At 42.4% G+C, this 21,540-nt stretch overlaps 1 protein-coding gene across 5 annotated transcripts; it reads right to left on the bottom strand.

Moving 5' to 3' along the window:
* Window positions 1–412: 412 nt before the first annotated feature.
* On the bottom strand, window positions 413–19,761 carry LOC122689022 (P antigen family member 5-like). Of its 5 annotated transcripts, XR_006339648.1 has the most exons (6): window positions 6,231–6,540; window positions 5,834–6,066; window positions 4,842–4,921; window positions 4,209–4,347; window positions 3,679–3,804; window positions 413–525 (listed from the first exon to the last, which is right to left on the bottom strand). XR_006339648.1 is itself a non-coding variant. In XM_043895092.1 (5 exons), exons 1-5 carry the CDS (start codon window positions 19,541–19,543, stop codon window positions 503–505), a joined length of 654 nt encoding a protein of 217 aa, XP_043751027.1. In that variant the 5' UTR covers window positions 19,544–19,643; the 3' UTR covers window positions 413–502. The 5 variants fall into 5 exon arrangements, 1 of the variants encoding a protein (XP_043751027.1); XR_006339649.1 differs by lacking the exons at window positions 5,834–6,066; window positions 6,231–6,540 and adding an exon at window positions 19,692–19,761; XR_006339650.1 differs by lacking the exons at window positions 5,834–6,066; window positions 6,231–6,540 and adding an exon at window positions 19,714–19,744.
* Between the last annotated feature and the right edge of the window lie 1,779 nt (window positions 19,762–21,540).

Raw genomic sequence — 21,540 nt, 5'->3', positions numbered from 1 at the left:
GCAAGCTAGGAATAGAATGGAACTTACTCTGATAAAGTATATCTACAAAAAAGCAATGTAAACAGCTTGAAATGGAGAAGATTTTTCATTTCCTATCAGGAAAAATGCCGATTATCACCTGTTTTAGTCAAGACTATTCTGGCTAGATTTGTTCAATGCTGCAAAATGAGGAAAGGTTTAAGGTTTAAGCCAGTAGAAATTGTTGATATCAAATATAATAGTATATTTTGAAAAGCAAAAACAATCTAGATCTAAATTTGTGGAATTAATATGCATAGTTAGAGGAATTGGTGGACAGAAAGTCTATATACAAACATTCTATCTCTACATACATCCTCAACTAAACAATAAAAATCACAAACCATGAAGTTTCAATAACATTAAATATCCAGGGAAAAGTTAACAAAAAATGTGCAAGTAGAAAATGAAACTTTATTGACAGAACTTTAACAGTCAAATAAACAGCATAAGAACAGCATAGATGGTTTCAGTTTATCTTCTTTCAAGCAAACGGTTCCCCTTCACCTGTAATATAAACATTAAACTTACTTAGCAGAACTTTATTTCAATGAGAGGAGAGGTATACAAAGTTCACTGCAGTTGTAGTTCTATAAATTGGACTAAAGCAAGAACACTAAGGGCAACCCTTTGGCTTACCTTCAGTTCATCCTCTCTAGAAATTGTATAGACTTTTCAGGCACATTATGAGTATTTTTAAAAACACACTACTCTTCCTAGTTATACAAGAAAACAAGGACACTGAGTTCAGAACAAATGAAATCAATGGAACCTATCACAATGTAGTTTTCAGTAGAAGGCAAAACTGTGTACACATTCAGTAAAATATCTAACAACAAACAACACCCTAAGGAAAACAAAATACACAAAAAATGAAACAAAAACGTCCCCCAAAAGTATCATTTACATGTATTGATTTGAAATAATATTCTGAATATAGGATAGCTAAATAGTTGTTACCTCTGTTACTGCTTAAGTGAAGCAAATAAAAAGGCCAGTATTACATTTGTTTCTTCTCTACTGTGGAAAAGTATAGAAATTTTCATTTGTTTTCGTTTATCCCTGATATGGTTGTTTTAAGTTGGTTCAACATTTGCCCCCTCCCCCTTTCCTTGTGGCCCTCGTATAATTCTAAATGTTTCTTTTTACCCTGGAAAGCATTCCAGTTGGTATAATGGATTAGATGGTGACACTAATTTTAAGTCATTACTATCACTGGCGACATGGTGACATCAACATGTGAAGCAGAAATAGGACTGTTTCTCACAGCCACACCAAAAAAAGAAAGAAAAAATGGAGAGAAGAGAAGAAAAGGGAGAGCAAGAGGGAGTATGAGTGAGACAGGAAAGCAAGTAGGAAGACAGAAAGAAAGTCTGGAAAAGCAGATATTTTTTTTGTTTGTTTCTAAAGGATAATGGTTTGTGAGAGACAACTCTGACCGATTTCAAAAGTTCATTCACGGGATCTGTGATGTTTAGTTATTTAGTTACTGTGGGGTATGCAAAATGATATTTGTTTTTCTATCCTATTAGCCATTTCATCAATATTCTGAAAATATCTGAGTTCCAGATTATACTGTTTTAATTCTGTAATATACTAACTGTTAAGTGTCTTGTTCACATTTCTTGGTATGTGTACTTGGGCTTTGTCCATTTTCTTCACAGTTATGTAAACTGAGAGGAATGGACTGGAAATTTGGGGTTGGCAGATACAAACTATTACACTCAGAATGGATAAACAACAAGATCCTACTATACCACACAGGGAACTATGTCCAATCTCCTGTGATAAATCACAATGGAAAAGAATATTTAAAATATATATATATATATATATGTGTGTGTGTGTTAAAAAATTACGTACATTGTCTTTATTTATTAGTTGAATTTATTTTCTTCTTCCTAACAATTGATACCTGTCTTTAATTAAGTATCTTTTTCTTTTTCCCTTCGGTTTCTTCTGTTGCTCTTTCTCTTACCTTTTATATTGGATGTAGGATTTTATATTTATGTACTTTGTAATTTATGTATTGGTCTTTTCAAGTACCACACATATTTAGGGTGAAGATTTTTCTATGAGAACATTTTAATCATGTTCTGTAGTACTTGGAGGTAGTCTGGAAGTGCTATTTTCGTCTAAATGTTCTAATGGAATGGAACAAAAACGTAAAGTGAAAATTTTTAGAAGCCTAATACACAGTAAATTCTTCCCTAACTATGAAGTTCTTCCTTTAAAATCGGAACCATGCAATTAATTGTCAGCAATTCGGAAAACACGTATGTGTAAGATACTAAGTTGATTACGTGGGAAGAACTAGAGTTACAGACTTCGACCTTCAAAACTTTTTAAACTGTTACATCAAAGAGGAAAAATAACATATTTGATATGGTTAGAGATGATTATATCATGAGGCTCAGATTTTTATTAGTTCTTTAAGAGTGACAGTGGGATGTATGGCAAAAACCATCATCAAAAACCATCACAGTATTGCAAAATAATTATCCTCCAATTAAAATAAGCAAGTGAAGTGAAGTCGCTCAGTCGTGTCCGACTCTTTGCGACCCCGTGGATTGTAGCCTGCCAGGCTCCTCCTTCCATGGGATTCTCCAGGCAAGAATACTGGAGTGGGTTGCCATTTCCTTCTCCAAAATAAGCAACCCCCCCAAAAAAAAACAGACCAAACGTGAGGGCAGGTAGTGTGCTTAGCATGTGTATCTTACTCACACCTGCCTTGAATATCACTGACTACATGCACTCTCTCAACTTGATCAGCCAGACACAGGAAACCAGACTATCTTTTGCCATTTCATTGTGCAGTCATTTCATGCTTCACTGGGGAAAGGATTTAAAATGCAACTGCTTTTTAAGAGCTAGAGAATTCAGAATTTGAGAGAATTTAAAAAACATCAAGCAGAATGTTGGCTCATTTTCTCTTTTAAACAAAAGTTTATTTATTTATTTTAATTGGAGGCTAATTACTTTACAATATTGTCATGGTTTTTGCCATATATCGTCATGAATCAGACACAGGTGTACATGTGTTCCCCATCAGAAAATGAAATCTCAATTCCCCTGTTATAATTTGACTCAAGATGCTATTTTATGATAAATAAATCATGGAAAACAGAGTATTCTTGTATGCATTCCATCGAAGAGAACCAGAGAATGCAAAAATTAGCATTGAAAAATGAGCACTGTAGTGTATCTGTTCTGAATTCACAACTTACATGAGTAAAGTTGAGTTTAGAAGTTAAGGGATTTCACAGAATCACACACATTATGTTAAAGCTGATACTAGAACCTACTTGAATGCCTGAGCATATTTCATATAAACTGATATTTATTACAAATGCATTCCATATTTGTTACAAGCAGAAATTATAAAAGAACCTGAAAATTATTAGCTCTTGGTTAAAGTACTTATACTCAAGAGAAGGAAACGGTTTCCTCTTTTCAATTCGATATGGCTTTGATCCTGTCTGTTTCTTTATTTGCAAGTCTGTAAGTCAGGCACTCAGGCATCTGGGGTCTGAACTACCTTTCAAAGAATATGTGAACTCTGTTATTAAAATAATAGTAATTTTCCCTCTATATTATTAAAGATATAATATTCTGGAAAAACAGAAACCACATAAATTACTTTCTGAATGGATGACATACCTGCTTCTGGCATTTCAACAGGCTCTGTATTTGATGCAATCTCCTCCTCGACATCGGGACCATCTCCGCCTTGACCCCCAGTCTTTGCCAAAGCCAATTCCTGGAGATCAGTTTCCAGGTCAGAATCTTTAAAAAAAAATGTATCAATTCAGCTGTAAAGCATACACTATAAACAAGGGAATGATAATATTGATCCCCTCAGTGTTATGAATTAAAGCCTTGGGCTAGTTTGGTAAAAATGTGATGAATAAAAACCTCAGGAGCATTATTCCAGGAATGTTTTGCTGGAGAAAAAGGAAAGCAGAATTTTCCAGATGTTATGACCATTTTCCTTTCCCAGGGCTGTCCTCAGACAACTCAGTTGCCCCCTTCTCTTTGTCTTGAAAACATGGGAACATTTGAGCGACCACACTAACCTGCAAACTATACTCTCCTCAGTTTTTTAGGAACTGTCTGAAGTCCTTTTCTAATGTTTCCTTTCCTCCTCTTACTGGTTATGTCTTAAGACATGATGCACACATACACTTTACCTCCAGGGGCATCCTTCTCCTTCTCTTCACCATGATTCACTGGATCCTCTCCATTGACTTCCTCCTTTCCAGGTGTGATATCCTGATTCTCAGCTGGTGCTTCCTCTTGTTGAGGTTGCTCAACACTGGGCTGCTGGTCCTAGTGGAGTGTGCATGCAAATAAAGCTTTTTTTATTAATATATCTAACAGCATAAATGTACATAACATACAGATATATCTAATCATAAGTAAACCTAACAACGTTTTCCCAACACAATTCTATGTACTTACTTTTAATAAAGTTATGCTTCCCAAAGAGAAGAGTTAGCTCCCATAAGAGTTACCCAGAAAGACTTCGGAAGCTATTTAAATCTATGCTAGGATGGAAGTATGCAATCTGTTGTTAATAAGCAGGAGGAGGGAGTCACTGGGCACATTTCCAGGGAATTTCATGGTATACTCATCCAGGCAACACCAGACTGTAATATATCTGGATCAGTGTTCCTTCCTAAGACAAACTGTCACCCTTTATCAGCATGGAAGTCCTTTATCACTGCATCTGCATTACTTAACATCATTTTCTCAAATGTAAATTCCCTGGAAATGTGCCCAGGGACTCCCTAATAGAAACTATCAAATGCTAAGTTACTCACAACCACAGGTTCATCCAGCTGGGAGGAATCTTGATCTGTAGGTCCCAATGTTGATGCCACTTGCCCACTCATATTTCTCCCTGAAAGTAGAATATTGTGATTTAGATATTGTATTTAAGAGCACAGCTACATTTGATCACTTTTATGACCATATGTTGACTTACTATGTTTCAAAAGTGTGAAAATACGTTCAAAAGAAAACTCCGGTTAAGTATGAGTGTACATGCATTCCATTTACACCAAATACAGTTGTTTGCAAAGCCATCTGTATCTTCACTAAGCTGGCAGAGAAATCACCTTAACGTACACAGGAAGACAGAGAATTGTTGTGAGCAAGTTTGATTTCACAACAGAATTCTCCATCATGAAGATAGTTAGTGAAATACTGCTAGGAATTTAAAAATTCAGGACTATTGCTCTTGTCCCACTCCCATTCACCAGACCTATTTTCCCCAACTCCCTTGGAATTCAGTTGGAACACGAAAAAAGGCTCAGTCTTTACAGCCTGACTATGGCGATTTTCTCAGCGTCTGTGGCTGAGGTGAGTCTGCATACAGAGCATACCGGTCCACTTCCCTCTTGGCATCTTACCACAAAACCCGCGATAAGGTCACAACCCCACCGCAGTCCGCTTTCTAGGCCTTTCCTTAATCGCCCACCCTGCCCCCTGCCCAGGTCCCACTGCCGGCCCCAGATTCTGTGCTCTGTCGTCAGTTCCCGGGCCCCAATGAGCCAGATATCTCAAACAGCACCCCCAAGTCTCCCCCCACTGTCATCTGACCCCCTGCCCTCCTCTGCCCACCGCCCTTCCTCTCCAGCCACCAGGATAAGAACTATGGCGTCGCGACACCTGTGAGGAGAAAGATGGTGACCTCGAGGGCCTTCCTCCTCAAAGGCCCCAGATGGCACTGCCCGACCCGCCCGAAACTCGCTGGCTCCCCCTCACACACACGCACATTTAAACTCCAGACAAGACAGATCTGTGAACCTACCTGGTGAGTCTCAAGTAGTGAGAAAGAACCGGGACTGAATAAACACACCCGTCTCACGCCCAACGGTTCTCACAGAATGCGCTCAGGAAGGCGTATGAGCACCAAGGCGCATGCGCAGCAAGGGGTGCGCGCGTGCGCGCGCACACACACTGCGCATGCTCCCTGACTTGGGCGTGTGCCGTGCAGGTTGAGGTTTTCCCGCCACTCAGGTGGAGTCCTGGAACCGCAGGGTTCTGGTGGATGAGAAAAGGGCTTCAAGACTATTTCTTTTCCTTCCAGGGCAATCTTTCTTACGCATCCACTAACTCTGGTGATAGGTAGTCCCAGGTTACCCTTAGTGGAGAATGTGTCCCGGGAAGACACTCATGACAGAAATAGATATTAAGGTTTTTAATACCTGTTTTTATACATGCTTTGATGAACCATTTCTTTCTCTGCTTCTGGGTTTTCCATCATGCTTGCAATGGCTTTACTCACTTCCATGGAATAAATACATAAATGCATACCTCTGTTGCCATTTTTTGCTTGGAGCACTGCACATTTAAATCTCTGAACTGGTAACTGATTTCTCTGAATATACCTCTGGTTCCTATACACTATTGTTCTTTTAGCATCAGACTTTACTTTCACCACCAGACACATCCACAACTGGGTGTTGTTTCCACTTTGGCTTAGCCTTTTCATTCCTTCTGTAGCTAGTGCTTCACTCTTCTCCAGTAGCACATTCTTCTTCTTCTTCTATTATAGTGGGAATTTTCGTACTTACTAGGAGTTTTAATTTTACCCAAGAGAAAGGAAAACATGCTCACACAAGGACCTTTACTCAAATATTCTACTCATGTACTCCTAATAGCCAAACCTAGAAACAGCCCAGCTATTCAACAACTGGTATACAGATGAAAGAAAAACAAAAGCATATACTCGTACAAAAGAATACTACACAATCACTTAAAAAGGAACTACTAATGCATGCAACAGCAAGGATGCATCTCAGCTGTGCCAATGAGAGATGTCAGACACAGAAAGCTATGTATTATATGATTTCATGTCAATGGATTCCTGGAAAAGGCACAAGTATAGGCACAGAAATATATCTGTGGTTGCCGGTGTATAGGAGTGGAGGAAGGAGTCTGATGGCAAATAGCCCAAGGGAGCATTTTCGAATCAGTGGAACATTTTCTATATTTTTACTGTGGTAGCATTTACACGATGGTATGCATATGTCAAAACTCGACAAACTGTAATGCATTAAACCATTGACTTCTATCATATATAAATTATATCTCAACACTTCTCACTTTTTTAAAGGAAAAGGAGAGTTTACATATTTAAATATTGGTTATCATATCCATCTAGATCATGAGCTCATAAACATAAAAATCTTATTTGGAATTTTTCCCAGACCTGGCCAACTTCCAGGATTCCCCATTCCACCTTTGTATTCTTGTGACAGGACACAGAAACTTGATTTTAACCATGTTTACAATTCCCTCTCCTTCAGCTCAAGTCCATATTCTTGCTGAGTTCTGCCCAATTTACTTTGAAAATATCTAATACGTCTATGTTTTCCCATGTGCACCACATCTGCTGTGGTCCGAAGCCTCCCTCATTTAATTGTCAACCCCCTTCTAATGGTCTCTCACATCCACTCAGGGTGTCTGTCTCCCACCCCCCGCCCTCTCCCTCCCTCTCTTACAGTTGCAAAACTGTTTATGACTTTCTAGATAAAGGCTACTGTCCTACACAAGAACTTGAAGGTATGGTCTAGCCCTTGCCCAGCTTGCTAACAACATGCAAATTAGAGAATCCTCTTCTTGTCTCTCTTATTGGGCTTCATTCACACCCTCCAATTCCTCAAGCTTAGATTGCCCCATATTTCGGAAGCCTCCTGGTTAGTAAACTCCTTCAAGCTAGGCTTCAACAGTATATGGAATGAGAACTTCCGGATATACAAGTTGGGTTTGAAGAGGCAGAGAAACAAGAGATCAAATTGCAACATTCCTCAGATCATGGAGAAAGCAAGGGAATTCCAGAAACACATCTACTTCTGCTTCATTCACTAGACTACCTCAAGGCCTCTGACTTTGTCGATCACAACAAACTGTAAAATTCTTAGAGATGAGAGTACCAGATTAGCTGACCTGTCTCCTGAGGAACCTGTATGAGGGCTAAGAAGCTACAGTTAGAATAAGACATGGAACAATGGACTGGTTCAAAATTGGGAAAGGAGTAAGACAAGGCTGTATATTGTCACTGCTTATTCAACTTACATGCAGAGCACATCATGGGAAATCCTGGGCTGGATGTCTCGCAAGCTGGAATCAAGATTGCTGGCAGAAATATCAACAAGCTCAGATGTGCATATCATACCACTCTAATGGTAGAAACTAAAGAGGAACTAAAGAACCTCTTGATGCAGGTGATAGAGGAGGTGAAAAGGCTGACTTAAAACTCAGCATTCAAAAACATAAGATTATGCCATCCAGTCTTATCATTTCATGGAAAACAGAAGGGAGGAAGTGGATGCAGTGACAGATTTAATTTTGGGGGCTCCAAAATCACTGTGGATGGTGATTGCTGCCATGAAATTAAGACATTTGATCCTTGGAAGTACAGCTATGACAAAGGTAGTATGCATGCATGCTCATTGCTTTAGTCAGGTCTGACTATGACCCCATGGACTGTGGCCTGCCAGGTGCCTCTGTCCATGGGATTCTCCAGGTAAGAGTACTTTAGTGGGTTGCCATGCCCTCTGCCCATGGGGCATGGTAGGGGATCTTCCCAATCCAGGGGTGAAACCCATGTCTCCTGCATCCCGTGCATTGCAGGGGGATTCTTTTTCTTTTGCCACTTGATTTATTTTTTCATTGAAGGATAATTGCTTTACAGAATTTTGTTGTTTTCTGTCAAACATCAACAAGAATCAGTCGTAGGTCCACCCATGCAGGAGAATTCTTTACCACTGAGCTACCAGGGAAGCCTATGTCAAACCTAGACAGCATAGTATAAAGCAGAGACATCACTTTGTTGACAAACTATGGCTTTTTCAGTAGTTGTGTACAGATGTGTGAGTTTGATCATTAAGAAGGCTGAGTGACAAAGAATTGACGCTTTTGGTTTCTGGTGCTGGAGAAGACACTTGAGAATCCCTCGGACAGCCAGGATATCAAAACAGCCAATCCTAAAGGAAACCAACTGTGAATATTCACTGGAAGGACCAATGCTGAAGCTGAAATTCCAATACTTTGGCCACCTGATGGGAAGAGCCAACTCACAGGAAAAGACCCTGATGCTGGTCGTAAAGCAGGTTATGCCATGGTGACTGCTGAACAGGGTTTAGAAGCAAAATCTCTCCCCCAGGGAACCAGTGGTCAGTTAGCAGAGCTTGTGGCTCTGACCCGAGCTCTAGAGTTAAGCAAAGGGCAGCGGGTAAATATCTACACTGAATCTAAGTATGCTTATTTGACTTTACATGCTCATGCTGCAATATGGAAAGAAGGACAGTTTAAAACAGCAACAGGAGAACCTATTAAGCATTTCAGAGAGATCGAGAGATTTTTAACTGCTATATATTGTCCTAAAGAAGTAGCTGTTATGCATTGCAAAGGGCACAGCAGGGATGGGAGTAAAGTAGCAGAAGGTAATCAGTTAGCTGACTGTCAAGCCAGAAAAGTGGCACTTTATGAAACCCCTTCACTGCAGACGTCTGCCTTTGATCTGGACAGGTCCTGTGGAACAGGAAAAACCACAATATACTGAGGAAGAATTAGAAATATATGAGAAAAGAGGAGCAAAGATTACTGATAACGGATGGTTACAGTCTGAGGATGGACGATTAATAATTCCTGAAAATGCTCAGTGGAAAATTCTTAAGGGTTTACACCAGAGTTTTCATTTAGTTGTAGACAGTACTTACCAAATGGCTTCTCATTTGTTTGAAGGTAAAAATGTAATGAAAACTTTAAAGAACATTATCAAAAGGTGTGAGGTTTTCCAGAAACATAACCCAAAGACTAAAAAGCTAGCAAAATCTGGATTACAATGAAGTGCAAAGTATTCTGGAGAGAACTGGGAAATTGATTTTACTCATGTGCCAAAAGCTAATGGATATTCTTGCTTACAAGCTTGGGTGGATACTTTTACTGGGTGGACTGAGGATTTCCCCTGTCGTAGTGAACAAGCTAAGGAGATTATAAAGATTTTAATCCATGAAATTTTCCCCAGGTTTGGGCTGCCACGGAGCCTTCAGAGTGACAATGGCTCCACCTTTAAAGCTGCTGTAACTCAGGGGGTGTCTAAAGCTCTAGGAATAGAATATCACTTACACTGTTCCTGGAGACCCCAATCCTCGGGAAAGGTTGAAAAAGCTAATGATGTTATCAAAAGACATCTTAAGTTATCAAAGTAACTCAAGAGATGCAGGACAATTGGATTAAAGTCCTACCCAAAGCTTTAATGAGGGCTCGAACTGTCCCAAAAAAGGAGGGACTGTCTCCCTCTGAATGTATATATGGAAAGCCTTTCTTAGACACAGACATCATTATAGACCCTGAAGCCTTGGAATTAACTAGTTATGTAACTCAGCTCTCAGCTTTTCAACCGGCATTAACAGAACTCTGGGAGACGACTCCTGACCCAGCCTCTGAGTCAAGCAAGCCTCTCTTTGAGCCAGGAACCGAGGTCCTCATAACAACACTGGTCTCTGGGGGCCCATCCCTCGAACCCCTCTGGGAAGGCCCTTACCAGGTTATTCTTTCTTCTCCCACAGCTGTCAAAGTGCCAGGAATTCATTTGTTGGTGCATCACACTGGAGTTAAGAGGTGGCATCCTGACCAGAACTAAATTATGACATCATTTTACGTCTTTACTTTCTATGCTCTGACTTTGTACTTTTCAGATGGGCCTGATAATCTATGTGAGTGTACTTCTGCTGACTCCAAAGATCCTGAGTCTGCCGTTTGATCCTCAAGACAATGCCTTCCTGTCCTGGGCTCCCTCCTATGCTGCATCCCACAATCGGTCTAACTGCTGGATCAGTGGAGCACTCCCCTCTTCATCAGTGGAAGGCTGCCCATGGGGGACATCTCCACTTCAAGGAAAAGACTTTCTCCAAGTCTGCAAATACATTCGACAACAATCATATGTGATGCCTCGTCTTCATCTGATGACATCTAACAACCCTAAGATGGACTGGTGCAACACTTTGTACTTTAACTATGGACATAACGTGACTTTTCATTTTGATTATACATTGTCTTGGTTTAATGACTATTTCGCTACACATAAGGTAAATGGGTCTAGATCTAGTGGCTTTTTACCTGACGTTTATCAAATACGGATGATACAATGTTATGTGGCGAACTCCTGAAAAAGGACGTCTAATATCTACTGTCCCTATATGCTGGGAACAAATAGAGCCATCCCCAGAAGTTAGCCAACAACTTAATTATAATGATTGGAAACAATTGGGATTTTTGCCTCAGGAAATATGCAAGTTAATCATTCCCATATTTTCCAACCCCAGTTCAGGTCCTCCCTTTGCCTGGCCAGGCACTAATTGGGGCTGGATATCTCAGTCACGCTGGCTTGCTCCAAATGGGCCTATTGGATATGTGGCTCTTACCTATGGGCATGGCTTCCCCCTGGCTGGATAGGGAGATGCACCCTAGGTCTAGCTTTTACTCATGGCTTCATATTTTCAGAGCTTCCAGAAAAGCCTGCTAATTTGCCCCACCTTAAAACTCGGTGGGCAAGGTCTGTATTTCACTGGTGTGATTATTTGGCTGCAGTGTTTGTTCCCTCTCTGGGAACCACAGATGTTATGCTACGAGTGGATGCTTTGACTAATTTTACTCAACGGGCATTACAAGATTCTCAAAAAGCTATTTCAGCTCTTAATGCCAAACAAGCACAAATTCGAAAGGTGGTTTTACAAAACAGATTGGCCTTAGATATTCTGACAGCTGCACGAGGAGGAACTTGTGCCATTATTCATACCCAGTGCTGTACATATACACCTGATATGAGCACTAACGTTACTCATTTTACTAAACACAGGAATAAGATGATTCAGGCTATGGATACTCCTGCAGCCTCAATTGCCTCACTTTGGGAGATGTTAACTAGTTCCCTATGGTGGAGAACTATCTGAATTACAATAATTCTGTTTGTTCTGTTTTTGCTGTTTGCTCCCTGCAACTGTAACTTGTGTAGCTGGATTTGATTCTAGTTGCATGAAGACTTTTAAGTTACAAATGGTTGCTCAAACTCTTGTGACTCCTGCAGCTTCCTCTAACTACTACTTGGAGCTCCTGGATCAGAGACCCTCAGTATGAGGGTTAGGAGAATATGTTGCCTCATCAATTTAGGGACAATGCCCCTTATCATACTGCTTCCATAATTGGAAGCAGTTATGGAATGAGACTGATGCCCCTTTCCCGAGGCAACATAATTCTCCTAAAAGAAAAGGGGGGAATGAGAGGATAACAGGCAGGAAGGCGAGGGGTCTCCAAATGGAGGAAATAGGCTGCAAGTGTCAGACATTTTTTTTTCTCTCTCTCTTAAGAGGCAGGCAGAGAAGGCAATGGCACCCCACTCCAGTACTCTTGCCTGGAAAATCCCATGGACGGAGGAACCTGGTGGGCTGCAGTCCATGGGCTCGCTAAGAGTCGAACATTACTGAGCGACTTCACTTTCACTTTTCACTTTTCACTTTCATGCACTGGAGAAGGAAATGGCAACCCACTCCAGTGTTCTTGCCTGGAGAATCCCAGGGATGGGGGAGCCTGGTGGGCTGCTGTCTATGGGGTCACACAGAGTCGGACACGACTGAAGTGACTTAGCAGCCGCAGCAGCAGTAAGAGGCAGGAGGAAACAAACTAGTGCTATATATTTTCCCCTTCTTTATACAAATATAAAAAGAGGTTTCTCTTAAAATTTTGTGTTGCCATAATGACCCCTGGTTCCACCTGAACCTAACTTTTCTCAAACCTTGAGGTAACCAATGCATTTTTCTTATGGAAATGCTTGTCTTAAGCTATGTTAATGTTCTATGCACTTACCCTAAACTCTGTCTTCAAGGGGGTTCTGCCTAAAGGCTCAGAACCCACTTGACAAACCAGTATGTTATACTCATACCTTGTTCTCCTAGTCTATGTTAATGAAACTATATATTTGTATGGAAATCTGCCTTTATTCAAGATTCATGTCAATCATTTTATGGTCCATGATGACTCACCTGGTGCCAATGTTATTTCAAAATGCATGTTGTGGGTGAGGAGCCTGGGTTTTGAGACATTCTCTGAGTTTTGAGATATTTCCTTTCCTTAATTAACAAACTTCTAGTAGCTATATAACATCCAGCTAAAGACTAGCAGGGAGGCACTCTTTCTGCCCCCCTCTGATGTCTATGTCAGAAGCTTTCTCTATCTCTTGTATACTTTAATAAAACTTTATAACAGAAAAGTTCTGAGCGATCAAGCCTCATCTCTGGCCCTGGATTGAATTCCTCTCCTCCAGAGCCCAAGAATCTCGGTGTCTTTTGTGGTTCAGCAACAACCTTTCACTGGAAAAGATTGAAGGCAAATGGAGAATGGGGCAGTAGAGAGGATGAGATGGTTAGATAGCATCACCGACTCAACAGACATGAATTTGAGCAAACCATGGAAGATAGTGGAGGACAGAGGAGCCTGGACAGTCCATGGGGTCTCGCAAAAAGAGTCGGACACAACTGAGCGATTGAAAAAGAAGAACCACCACCACCTTACCTTTGAGTTTCACTAAGGTGCCACAGCCCCAGTCTCAGCGGGACTAAGATTTCTGTGTCTGTCAGTGCTAAGGGCCGAGACTTATGTCTTCACACACTCAGCACCCCCAGCTTAGGGTTGATGGTGGATCCTTAGAACGCTCATCACTCCCTCCCAGAGCTCAGAGCATGGACCCTTCTCACAACAGTAATGGAGCACCCTGCCCTGCTACAGAAATGGGAGTTTTAGCTGTTTACCCTCTCTTAATATGCTTTCTCCCTTTGCATTCAATTCACTTCCACATTTCTTCCTTGAGTCACCAAATAGAACTCTTCTTGTCCTCAACTGGTAACTGCAACAAGCTGTACCTGCAGCTCTGTCAGGGAAGGTGCATGTATCCCCTGTGCTGTGTATTTTCTTTCTCCTTTCCCATTGGAATCTGTTGACATCACAAAAAGGGCTCCAGATCACCCACAAAAGGGGCGGTGCTGCAGGGAAGGCTGTGACTCTCATCCACAGCCTGAGTCAAAGCAGGACTTTGTTATAAGTGTACAAGCTGCCCCACTGCATCATGGGAGCCAAAAGAGCAATGGTCTGAAAGTCCTAACACAGACACTTATGTGGATAGAACACCAGTGTCTTCCTAGGGACCTGTGAGTTGTTGGTTGGTTTGGGCCTATAGAGTCAATGACCTTTTTCACATTTGCAGGCTTAGCTAGCCTTCCATCAGGATCTCTCTCCTCCCCTACAGCCCCCCACTTACGGTACCAAAGATATTACTTCTGATGTCAGTGTGCCGATTGGGTTTTCACCTGGCAGGGATACCAACACAACTTTTTATGCTGAAACCTCAAGATACCTGAAGAGAACAAGTTTTCAGAAAGTCCATCTTTCAATTATAATAGAAAAACTGCCTATGTAACAATGAAGATACAGCAAATTAAAATACTAATAAAATGTTTTTTTGCAAATTATTTAGAATGTCACACTTAAGAGAAAAAAATTTAGTACGTGGTCTATTGTCTTTCAGGTTTTGTTCTCTGCATTTAAGAAAATTATGAGATGGGGGAGGTAAGGTCTTCATGATCATGTATTTCTTGTTCTGTTTATCATTATATTATTACTACGATTAGGCTACTTTCCAGAATGATGAGGGTGCTCCACTAATATCTGTCATGGAAAATACACGTTTAGAGCTTGATATGGACTAGGAACTGTTTTCTGTGATGTATGCATATTGACATGACACCCCATGGTCTTTCATGCACTTAGGAGAAGCTGTGTTCAATCCATCTACAGATCCATCATAATGTTTCATGCGGATGGACATGCTGATCTGCCTTCTGATCCACAGTAGACTAGACACTGCACTGTATTCCAGATTGGGAGTCAGATACCACACCTGTATGTTTCTCTCTGGCCTGGGCACCCATCTGACTCAGCTCTTGCCAGCTAGGTGACTTTGTGCAAATGCATCCACCCATTAATGTCTACGTGTCTCTGCTCCTCAACTGCCAAAAGGGATGATAGCATGAAAAATGCTTACCTTACAGTGTTGCTATGAGTACTCAAAGACTTTTGAGTACATATAGAGTACATATGTACATTGTGTACATATGGAGAGCTAAACACGATCCAGAAGGGTGAACTTTTCTTCTTGTCTCTCTTCACTTCCGTTTCTGCTTGTACTCATATCTCCCTGTGCCTGCCCCCATGCTTTTACCTCCCCAATCCCAGCTGATCTGTGTCATCTCTGATCTGTGCCCCTGTCTTCAGACTCTCCATCCCAAAACACAGCTGAACAACTCCTCATGACTTACCTCAGAAAATATCCATATCATCACCCTTGGATTAAACAATCATGAGTATTAGTGGAAGAAATAAGAAACACAAGAATACTGAAAATGTGAAAACTACACAAGAAAGAAGGCATTGCTGATGAACGTTTGACTATTAACATTTTCATATCTTCAACAGATTCAGATCTTCAGAATTTGATTGAAAATTAGACTTGATAAAAATAATGGCAAAAAAAGGCCATGTGATGAGGTTTCTTGGCCTTTTAATTTCCCTGGACAATGTTTTTAAAAATTTGTATACTCAAGTTCTATAACTGTTCAGTGACCACTTGCTTTCCGGTTATGGTGCAAATCCTATGAAGAGGTCATTAACTTCTAACTTCATAGAGAAAATTCACTAAACTTTTTCATACGAGCACATGATGAAACCTAAATATTTCATTTAAGCTTCACAATATCCCAATAAGAAGAGGGGGATATGCATTATGCTAAAAAAAATTCCTCCCTCATGCCTCATACACTCCTACCTTGAGGCCCTGAAAGGCCCAAAATGATAGTGCAAGGTCCATGCAGTGGGTCAAAGGTGGTCTTGACATTGTGTCTCTGGAACAATCTCCAGGGAAATGTAGAACAGCAATAATGTTAACAACAGTAATGACAACAGCTACAATTGACTTGGAACGTACCATATGGCACATACTGTCCTGACAATTTCCCATGTCAGAGGTCTACACTGCCCCATGAAGTAGTTAAATTTACTCCAAGCTAGTGTTCCCATGTGGTGAAAAGAGGAATGAGGCACAGAGGTGCTACGTAACTTGTTCAGTGTCGCCCAGCAGTAAGGGAGCCACAGGTCTGGACACACTGTAGAAATCTCTGTGTGTTCTGTATTTACTCAGTCAAGGGTAGAATCCAACAGCTAGAGCAAAATATGTAGAATAACAGCTACCACATAAGACAAATTGATCTTACATCATAGAAATGCACACTAAATAGATATCCAATTTCTTCAGAAATCTTTCAAATGGAGGCTTGACAGGATGTTTTGTGGAAATGATGGTCTGAGAGCCTCCTCAGAACAACAGACAGCATGTCAGTGAGTCTCCTAGACTGGAGGTCTTGAGTTTGTGCATCAGAGAAGGCAGGAAACCCCTGTCACATGCTCGCAGAGACATGAGCCTGGCAGTAGGCAAAATAAGACCATGCCTCTGCTCCGGTAGTGCCTAGACAAGTTGTCCATGTCAATCAGAACTGAGGAATTCTTTTAAAAAGTGCAGATTCCATGATCTACACTCAGTGAATCTCACTCAGTGTGGCTACAACAGTGCCCTAGAATCTACGAGATTTCACTACATTTGGGAAACTCTCAGGGACTTTATTAAACCCCTTTGGAGTGAGACTGTCAGCAAAATAAAGGAAATAGAGATTGGAACAGATATTAGAAAAAATATATAGATAATCAACAGAACCCAAAGCTGGCTCTTTCAAAAGGTCAATACGAATTCATAAATTTCCATCCACAAGAGTAAAAAAAAAGATAACTAAAGACAAAACTTACCAATATCAGGAAAGAGGTTACAGATCCCACAGAAATTAAAAGGATTTTATGAATAATTCTACATAACTTCATCTGGCAATTTAGGTGAAGTGGAACAAACTATCAAAGTTCAGTGAAAAAGAAACATAAAATCTATATTAAAACTGAGCTTATGGTTGAAAAATTTACAGAAAAGAAATCTCCAGCCCCAGATAGTATCCCAGGCACAAAAGAGAAGGGGAGGGAAAGAAAGGGTACGGACAGGGAAAAGGTGAATACACACACACTCACACACACACACACACACACACACACACACACACATATCCTAATCCAATCATTTAATGAAGATGAATTGGGCCAAATCCAAGCAACGTGATGAAACCACTCATTTTTTTTCTCATTGTCCTGCAGCTTCCCCTTCCTGCCTCTCTCCTTTGCCCCAGTTCCTTTCTCTTTCTAAAGTCCTGCCCTCCATCAAGAGGAGCGACCCATGATTATAACTGATGTCCACTGCTTGGCTGACATTCAGCGTGGATGCTATCATCCCTGCAGCTGGTACACTCAAGCTCTCTGTCTCTCATGATGGACCAGAAGGTCTCACTCCTAGTTTCAGGGATAGGTAGGAGAGAAGGTGCAGCCATATGTTGGAGCCCTCAGTCCTTCATCTGTGAAGTGCTGATGACCACAAACTGGGGGAGAAACAGAAACAGCAGCACCAGGCCCCTTTCAATGAGAGCTACGTGCCAAACCCAGTGCATCACACGATTCCTTGACATTCAGGAGCACGCCAAGTAGATTTCCATGCCAGGACTGTTGCATTTATTGTTCCTTCTGCCTGGAATGCTCTTCCCTTAGATAACCCCACAGCCTGCTCCCTCACTTCCTCCAGATCTCTGCTTACTTGCCATCTTTCAGGGAGTCTTTCCCTCATTATCTTGAATAAAATAATGACATCATACCTACATACACCTTTTCCCCTGATGCAGCAATATCTTTCTTCATAGTGCCTGCCACCCTTGATTATTTACTGACCACCAAGTCTATGAAATGAGAGACTTGGTTAGTTTTGTCTTGTCCCAAACTCCTCCAACAGTGCTCAAGTCTATGGCAGGTGCTCAGAAAACATTTGCTGAGAGGGACAGTCTGGTGCCAGGCCCTTTACACACATTGCTAACACCCACAGAAACCCTCCAAGATGGGCACTGGCCCCACTGTATTAATTATGAACAAACTGAGATTTCAGGAGACAACTGATTCACTCAACAACACACAGTCAGCATGTCAGGTTCCAGGCTTCAGAATCATATCTGCCAGCTTCCAAATCCTCAGTTCCCCGACAGAGACCTCACAGCCAAGAACATAAGAGGTTTTACTTCTAACACAAAGACTCCAAACAGCTCATAGATATGCAGAGACACCAAAAAGAGCTCACTGAACCTCTGCAGAGAGCGCACAGCTCGAGTCTCAGACGGTGAAACAGAACGGAGACCATAAGCATACACACTGTGACAGAGACCCTGCAAACAGCCCAAAGTCTTCCAGACAGAAAGAAATGAGAACTGCACAGATACTTCACATCATGGAGACTGACTCCAAACCACAGGGACACTGACCGACCTACTACAAAACCCTCTAAACGGAAAGACAGAAGTTTTAATAACTCAAGAATATCATATAATCTTAAGATACAGTTCCCAGACAAATGAAAAACTTGCAACCTGTGCATAGAGCCCCACGGAGCTGATAGTTTACACCTTTAGACTGACCCATCATTAAAGCGGCACAGAGGCATCACAACTTGGGACCTAGAATCAAAAGCTCAGTGATCTCACATTCTGGGTGCAGACGCCTACGCAGAGATCTCTCACCCAGGGACTGAAAAGCCAGAAAACTCCAAAGATGCACATCTTGGTGTACAGGCACACATCCTAGAGGCTTTGTACTATGGCTCACAAAATCTACTCAGATCAAATATCCCGTCACTCACAACCCCGCCCAGAGGCTCAAGGAAATCAAATGTACCCAGAGAGCACTTGTGTTGTCATACGTAGCTATACACAATCCCAAGCTGCCAGATAGAGGTTACGCTCCAGGGAGAGACCCCAAACTCAGAGACCTCTCCCTGGACATGAATTGCATGCATTTGTGCAAATGACCCTGTGCTGCCACAAGATCCAGACTGAGCGAGAGCTAAACAAGACCGAAATGCCGTCACCATGCACAGCCAGCGACTGCGCCAAACCTCGCCACTAACCAGGGCAGCTATTCGACCCATTCCGGAAAAGCAATAGAACTCGGAGAAAACCTGTATGCTCTAAAAAGCTGCGAACGGCAACATGCCTCTCGTCCTCAGGAGAAAAGCAAGAAAACTCGGAGGAAAATTGTATGCTCTGAGAAGTCGCACACGCCAACGCGGGCGCACGCGGATACAGGCGCCTCCCGCCATCAGTTCCAGTTCTGCGACCCCAATGCGGGCAATCACGCGGTGGCCAGTCACTGCCCAGAACGCTTCCCGGACGCCAAACCCAAACCGACAGCCAGTCTCTCGCTCCGCAGTCGTCCCACCAACGAAGCGGTGGAGTTGAAAAAGAGACGAAGAAAGTTTCCGCGTAATACCGCTGTCCATTCGGATTCGAGAGAGGTGGGACGATGAAGAGGAGCGAATGGGGATGGACCCAGTGGCTCCATGAGTGCCGCCGCTGGGAGCGGCGGTCCATGCCCGACGCGGTGTAAGGAGACCCTCCTAGTTGGCACACGCCCTCTCTCAATGGTACCTTTCAGAGTGGGTGGGCTTACCGCTACCCCTCAGTGGTACATCCCAGGACGGAACTGTTTCATCTCGCGCGCCCCTTGCTGGTGGGATTAGGGAACAGCAGATGTAGATGCCTGTGGACCATTCCAGGATGATCCCCAAAGGGCGGAAGGGCAAAGTTAGGGTGAAAACCCCACAGATTGCTGCAAATTTAGACTCAGAAGAAAGTCTTCATAAACTGAAGATTGCGTCTCTATGGGGATCACTGTCGTAACAGAGAGCATGGAAAGCATTTTATCTATGGTGGGCATTGTGCTTGTTTGTGCATTCCTGTTCAATACAGAATAGGTCTCATGGGGGAAAGCCAGCCGCAGTCCCCCAAGGGGCAGGATAGAAAAAGCTTCCGACTGGGATCTGAAGGCCTGGCGAGGGAAAGCCCTCTGTCGTTGACTGCGAGTAATATGTGAAAGAGACAACAGGACCTTCCATTCTGTTAGGAAAGGGGTCAACTCCGAGGGGACCCAAGGACACCACCACGTAGGTGAGATAAAGACCATGTCTTTGTCACCATCTTGTCATACCTGAATATGTTCCCTAGCAGGATCCTCAGCCTGTCTAGCTATGCCTCTCTCAACAAGTTTAAATTTGCTCACTCATTCCATCATTCATTCATTCATTCTCCCCAAAGTATGTGTCAAGCACAACTCTGTGTGTTAGGAAAGAGAAAAATCAACCTTTTCCTCATGGAGCTTACATTCTCTTGGGATCATGTGGTCCCCAAATTCAAGTAATTTATCAGGTCTTTGTAACTGACATGATTAAAATTATATCGGGATAGTGAAATAGATGGGATGATATCTAGAAAGAGTGGTCAGGGAAGTTCTAAGACTGTGACATTTGAGCAAAGGCCTAGAGGAGATATGCCTATCTGGGAAAAAAGTATCCTAGACAGAGGTAAGGCCAGTGGAAAAACTGGGGAGTAGAACCCTGTGTTGTGTGTATGAAAAGAGTGAGGAGGGCAATGTGACAGGCACAGCATGATGGAGGGAGAGCGAGGAGATTGGGGACAGAAGTGATGAAGGCCAGGTCCCTTGGGCCTTCTGGCCATTGGGAGGATTTTGACTTGAACCACAGGAGGGTTCTTATCAGAGAAGTCCCCAGGCTTCTTCCCGAGGCCCAGATCACATATTATTGTTGAGGAGCTCTTGGTGTATTTGAAGAAAAACCCTTCCCCACCCCTTCTGCAGTTGAGCATGCCTTCCCTGGAATCCCCTACACTCAAGGGGAATGTCCCCTACTGCTCCCAGTGAACATCCATGTCAACTGATGATACCCTCAAGAGACAGGGCAAGGACCCTCTTGATGTGAATGAGGTCACATCGAGTCTTGCAAAGGCAAAGAGGGATGATATAACAGGCACAGAGATGGCAGGGAGAATGACAAAGAACATTAGCTAGGGCTGGAGAGACTACTTCTGGCAGGAAACTCTCCTTACTTAGTTAGCACCCAACTACGGGCTCCCAGCCCTGCTGCTGGATGATGTACAGTACATTGTCTCTATAGGAGAAAAGAAGCCCCTCCCTAGGGACTGTCTGTAGGGAATGATTCAGTTGCCCATGGCCTGGGCCTTAATCATGCTCCCTTCATACACATAAGGGGCCTCTGCCCATCCAGACAAGGACATGCTCCATTCCTGGGGAGGCTCATGCTGTACACAGGGTCCCTCACAACCTGTCCTGCCCAGACTGCCCTCCTGCTGATCTCACTGCCAATGACTGATTTAATGGGGGAAAGAAAGACAGGGATCTCTGCATTTGTGGTGGAGCCTCATGCAAATGGGTGAATGTGAGCTTTCTCCCCAGCTGCTTGGA

The sequence above is a fragment of the Cervus elaphus genome, chromosome X, assembly GCF_910594005.1.
Source record: "Cervus elaphus chromosome X, mCerEla1.1, whole genome shotgun sequence".
NCBI lineage: Eukaryota > Metazoa > Chordata > Mammalia > Artiodactyla > Cervidae > Cervus > Cervus elaphus.
This window is presented reverse-complemented; position numbering and strand designations above follow the sequence as displayed.